Below are 6314 nucleotides of genomic sequence, written 5' to 3' on the forward strand. Positions count from 1 at the left end.
ATATTAATCGAATCCTAAATATGTTTCCCAATTTACAAACAGAATTACAGTATCCCCAAACTGATGTGTTAATATATACCCGAATGTGACCACTGACTGCAATCTAAACAATGTTTATTAGGTTTTGCCTGAATCCCTTTATTGCCAGAAAAGGACACAGGAGTTACGCAGTTCCTGGAATCCAACTCAAATGCTGCCCACTATATATAATTCCTATTTTATTTATTTGTATGTGTTTCCTCTTAGAATTACTACGCCCCTTTACTCCTATCACCCAGTTGTTACAAATTGCCATCAACTTTGTTATAGGGTAAAAGTTCATGACCGCCAGAGCTCAGTGCTGCAACAGTTAATGTGCAGTGACTTGGAAAAGTCAACAGGAAGGGCTGTTATAAAAAGGAACCAATGGGCTGGAGAGATGGCTCAGCTGTTAAGAGCACTGACTGCTCTTCCAGAGGTCCTGAGTTCAAATCCCAGCAACCACAAGGTGACTCACAAGCATCTGTAATGAGATCTGATGCCCTCTTCTGCTGTGTCTGAAGACAACTATAGTGTACTTACATAAAATAAATAAATAAAAAGGCTTGCTTTCTTATCTTTAAGTAATTATACTTACTGAAGGGATGGCCTGGAAGAGATCCAGAAGATCTGGCAAATTACTAATATCTCCATATTCCCCTCTAACACGTAGATCCAATGTGCAAAAGAAGGCTTTTTGTTTTAAAGAACAAAACCAAATTTGATCTTACTTTCCCACTGCAATATTCAGCATATAAATAATCCCTCTCTGTTAATCAACCTTCACGTTTAAGGTGGGTCACTTTTTCAGCTGTGTGGCAGGCCACCAAAATGGGAAGAAGTCAATGTCATAGAGTATAAATAGCTGTGGCCAGAAACAATATAGCAAAAGAGCCAACAGAAGGGCTCCCCAAATTGCAGCGTAAGTGACTGAATTCAATGTCTTCCTTCATGAGGGCCTCGAGCCAACCACCAACAGCAATCAAACGATGAAAACTACGATGATACAGGATTTCTAATCTTACGTCGAAAAGACAGCCTCACTGCATCTTTTCTAGGGGCTCTGACATTCTTTAACTCTCAGCTGGAGGTTAATGGAAATTAACTTGGATCTTAAACATAATATCCATGAAAAAAGAATAATAATCCTTGAAAATGAGAATCAGATATAAATACACACGAGGAAATAGTACAATGGAAACACAAAGGGCTGACGTTTTAAAATTTTTGTTTAGATTTGCTGCATTGTAAATGTTTCATCTTAAATATACATCTTGAAGTGTGTTTCTACAGTTAATCAAAAGGATCAGTTATCTCTCATGACTTTGGCTAAAACATTAGTCAGCATGCTTAATTTAAGGTAAGATGCATAAGGTAAGATACTTCACTTTTTAAATGTCTCCTGGACATTTTCTGATTGTTGTCCAGGGCTGAAAGTCATTAAGTTTACAAGAATCTGTGGTGAAGCGCGCGCGCGTGCGAGCACACACATGTAGTCCTTGAGCATCAGCAGCATGAACGCATATGCAGGCATCAGAAAGTTATGTAAGAAAAGCGGCCACTCCTCTGAGAAATCAGTTCAAGCATAGGTAATCTAGTAAACTGTATAAGCAGCAGAGTGCCGGGCTGGGTCACAGGAACTAGGAAGCAATGTAAAATACACCGGGAAATGAGGGCACTTAAGAGCTGAATGATGCAGGCACCGCCACCAGAGGCATCTTCTGGCATTCCTTCAGAAAGAACAAGAAGGGTTCCTCTCTAAAGAGCCCTAAGGACCTGGCTAACGGCAAAGCCTCAAACAACCACATCGCGAAACAAATCCCACCAAGTGGGAGACAAGGCTGGAGGAGTCGCATTAAATGATCCATCTATTCACTAATGCTACCCGGGCTGTCACCGGCCTGGGACTCGCGCACTCCCCAGCACTGCCACCTGCTTTCTACTTCCTCGGGGAGAGGTGGTGGCGCGCGGGTCCTGGCCCAGAGGCTCCGAAGGCAGAACTAATGATGAATATGTGATTCCTAACCCCGGAGCTCAAGTCTCAGTTCCCCAGGGTCGGTTCCGGGACGGCGCGCGCGGCTCCACGGTGGAAGGCTGAGAAGTTCCCCACCGCCGAGCCAGGGCAAGGGGACCCGAGGGGAGGGGGCGGCGCCAGATCTGAGCGCAGGAAGCCTCGGCCCGTGGGCCGGGACCGTGGGAAGCCAAGCTGGGGGCGGGGCCGCGCGGAGCCACACGGGGGCCCGGCTCCGGGATCCCCTCACGGGGCGCGGGCAGAGAGGGGGCACCCTGGCCGCTACCTGCTGTTGGATCTTCCCGTCCTCCGTGACGACCCAGTGCGTAGTGGCCAAGGCCCCTTGAGCCACCACGCTCAGCAAAGCGGAAAGGCTGATAAGCCAACCTGGGCCAGAGCAAGGTAGCAGCTCGAACCTGCCGCGGACCCCTATTGCCGCCGCCATCTTGCCCCCCCGGCCGGGCTGGTCACACCGGAAGCGGAAGCTACTCCTTGACGTCCGCCATCTTGGGGAGGTCGCCTCTGGAACAGGAGGAGGAGTCCGCGAAGTGCTTCGGAGCCACTACCCATCTCTTTACCCTCAGTTGGGGCAGCCGGTCCTGCCACACCTCAGAGCTGGGAGCTGCTGTTTAGTTACCGTTTTTCTGTAGGCTATATGATCTCCAAGCGTGGGAACCACAGGGGAGATAATAATAGACTAGGTAGAGCTTGATCAGAAGTGAGGAGACGGCGGAAGTCTTTTTAAAAAGTAAGTATTGTTTCTGGTAGTGCAATAAAAGCTATACTTTTCAACTATCTGAGAGAGGCTTTTTTTTTTTTTTTTTTTTTTATAATACTCGTAATGGAGTGTCAAGCAGCGCGGTCGTACTGTAATGCATATCACATCGAATTTAAAAAATAGCTCTTTATCAAATACAAAATAGCGGCTCCTGACAAGATGTGTATACATATATGATCGGCATATTTTTTCTTCCTAAATTTGGAAAGCGATGTGAATTTACAGATCACTTACATCAGGTGTTGCCAGATTTCTGGGTCTTAACAGCACGTGAATTGTGGACTTCGGCCGGCAGCTCTGGTCTAAGGTGAAGACCTAGGTGTAGAGCCCAGATATTGGCATCTCCAGGGACTGTATTAACTATGTAAGTTTTCCGGACTTGCGGCTTCTTTTCCCCAAGGGAAGGCTCAGCGATTATGAGTGTATTTGGAAAAGTCTCAGGTGATTGATTTGCATATTGAAACTTTGAAGCTCACTACCAATAGGTAGACTAGAACTAGCTTAGGTTCCAGGCCCAGCCAACGTATGTTCTTATAGATATTTCAGGTCGGTCTACTAGTAGGGTGTATCATCTTGTATTGAAGTTTGTTATGCTTTTTTCTGTTGAGAAAAAAAAGTGAGAACAGTGCCCTGCCACCTACATAGGTGTGTTTGTTGCAGGGAAACAAATGTCTGCCTCATGTGATGGGAACAGAGACTATGCCATGGCTTTTTAATTCTTCTGAAAATAGTTTGGTTTTGTTGCTTTTTGGTTTTGGTTTTGAAATGAAGACCCCATTTGCAGCCTAAATTGCCTGGAATTTATTATTTAGCCCAGGCAGGCCTTTAAGTCCTCCTTTGTCAACAGCCTGAGGCTGGAATTTCAGGCTTGAACCCAGCCCAGCTCCCGGCAGCTTTTCTTAAAAATACTGATAAAATGAACATTCGTTTTATTAAAAAGGTCTATCTTGGGGCTGGAGAGATGGCTTGGGGCTGGGAAGATAGTTCAGCGCTTCCCAATCATCCAGGGAACCAGTGTTAGGCCACAACCACCTGTTAACTCCAGCCCCCAATCCTCCTTTATACATGTGGCATACAATTCTCATACACAAACATATACACCTATATGCATATACATATAGGTGTATATGTATGTATATATATATATATAAAGACTGGGCACAGATATATGATGATTAAGAAGCTATGATGTTAACAAGTGTACTGGCTGTTTTTGTGTGTCAACTTGACACAGGCTGGAGTTATCACAGAGAAAGGAGTTTCAGTTGGGGAAGTGCCTCAATGAGATCCAGCTGTGGGGCATTTTCTCAATTAGTGATCAAGGTGGGAGGGCCCCTTGTGGGTGGTACCACCTTTGGGCTGGTGCTCTTGGGTTCTATAAGAGAGCAGGCTGAGCAAGCCAGGGGAAGCAAGCCGGTAAGAAACATCCCTCAATGGCCTCGGCATCAGTTCCTGCTTCCTGACCTGCTTGAGTTCCAGTCCTGACTTCCTTTGGTAATGAACAGCAATTTGGAAGGGTAAGCTGAGTAGACCCTTTCCTCCCCAACTTGCTTCTTGGTCATGATGTTTGTGCAGGAATAGAAACCCTGACTAAGACAACAAGTTAATTAAGATATAGATGAGAATGTAATAGTAATGTGTAGAGAGAACTACAACCAGGTGAAAAAAAGGCTTGGCACAAAGGTCATGGTTCAGTTGGTAAAGGTGATGCTGGTGTCAAGTTGTCAGGGACTCTTGTGTGTCATATTGAGTTTAAATATAGACAGTAAGGACTGTAACCTGAGTTTTGAAGTAGAAACAAGTGATGGAATCCTTTTTGCTCAGAATCTTATTTTTTTGTGTAGTCATCTATTGTATATCATCTGTTTTTTTCCCTTAAAATGCTAGGGACTGAGCCTAGAGCCTTGCATATGCTAGCCAACACATTACTAATTGAGCTATATGTATCTCTAGCCCATTATTTAATAAATGTTTATTACACCTAGCTGGTATAATAGAATCTCTGGTATCATATATTTCAGCTGTCAGGAACTTCTTTGGCATTTAACGATTAGAAAGAAGTTGGATATCAGCTTCTACAAACTCAATAGATTATCCACTTGTTTTTCCTAGTTCATAATCATTGTCCTTTGAGACAAGGTTTTGTTTCAAACCTTGAGAGCTCTCCATGGTTTTCTGTTGTGTAACTAATTAGTTGCTATAAAATTATCAGCTTTAAATCATTATTTCAGTTTCTGTGGAAACTGGTTTGGTATGGCTGGTATCTTGCTGGATGCTGACTGGCCATTAATGCAAAACACCCACTTTATCTTACCAGGTAGTCCTCTTAACATGACAATTACTTTTAGGGTTACCAAAAGGATGCCTCATTGCTTAAAACTCTGACTTACTTCATCTCTAGGCTAGATTTAAAGAATTTCTGTGCTAAGATTAGGCAAGTGAACAGCCTCCCTTGATTAGCATCTTAAAATGACTGTAATATTTACAAAAATAACTTTGGTCAAATAACAATCTCAGGAGTGGTGTAGCTGCAGTCCAAGTGGATCTTTTTAAATTATGGTCTTATTAAAATATAAAAATAAAAGTTATATTCAGTGTACAAGGATGTCTGTGTATGAATCCCATCTTGCTTTAGATATCCCCTACAGGGACAGTGTTTGCTTCTCCTCTCCCAGGCTTTAGTTCTGCTCTTTTCTTCACCATACAAGTCAGTCCTAGCATATAGAGGCCAAGTTTCTTGCCACTTCTGAATGTAGCACTAATGACATACCACACTACTTTGTGATGGTATGTTCTGACATTTTAAGTGTAAAACTCTTAATTTCTGCAAAGGTTCTTAGACCTAATCTATCTAATGAGACAGAATATACAGTCAAACTTGGAAAAGGAAATACAATTACAGGGAGGCAGCAAACACATAGGAACCAATCAAACTTTTCCTCCAGGGAGGCTACCAAGGGCAGATGGGAATTGTCCTCTTATACTACATTTGAAAGATCCCAAAGTACTCTGGGTTTTGTATTCTGGGTGTAACTGAATGTAGAACAGACTATTCTAGAAACAAGTACACAACACAGGTTTTTCAAGGATATCCAGGTTTCTGTCTCCAACTTAGGTACTGAAGTACTAGGAAGGATTGGGAAAAGCTGGGTTGACCAAGGCCATCCGAGGGATCTGTCCTAAAATTCTTTGCTCACTTAATTTATTAGCAGCTAAAACTGGAGGAATTTCATATGCTAACTTTTTTTTTTATCTTCTTGAGTATCTGTATTTAGGTTTTGACTATGTTTTCCCAATTCCTCCCAAAAAGTAGCTTTCCCATTTGGAATAGAACACTTACAACTCCCAACCCAAATGTACTATTTTCTTCTCTTTAGTAAACTGTATGGTGGAAACACTTTGAAGGGAGGACTTTCATCTGTTTTACAGTTGCAGAGGTTTCAGTTCATAGCTGGATGGGTGGGGCAGAGGATGATGGCAGCAGAGCTTGTGACAGAAGGCTGAGAA

The 6314-nt window shown here is 43.1% G+C and overlaps 1 protein-coding gene across 6 annotated transcripts in view; it reads right to left on the reverse strand.

The window, feature by feature from the left end:
* Positions 1–2505, reverse strand: part of Ttc17 (tetratricopeptide repeat domain 17) — a 108828-nt gene extending 106323 nt beyond the window's left edge. For 3 of the 6 annotated variants that reach the window (XR_007977901.1, XR_007977900.1, XM_052183065.1), the window contains exon 1: positions 2316–2505. Coding sequence is in view for 3 of the 6 variants with exons in the window: in XM_052183065.1 (XP_052039025.1) it covers positions 2316–2474 (159 nt within the window). In the remaining 3 variants the exon portion in view is untranslated. The remainder of the gene's footprint in view (positions 1–2315) is intronic. The other 3 variants (XM_052183063.1, XM_052183062.1, XM_052183064.1) reach the window with 2 other exon arrangements.
* Between the last annotated feature and the right edge of the window lie 3809 nt (positions 2506–6314).

This window comes from Apodemus sylvaticus, chromosome 5, assembly GCF_947179515.1.
Source record: "Apodemus sylvaticus chromosome 5, mApoSyl1.1, whole genome shotgun sequence".
Lineage (NCBI taxonomy): Eukaryota > Metazoa > Chordata > Mammalia > Rodentia > Muridae > Apodemus > Apodemus sylvaticus.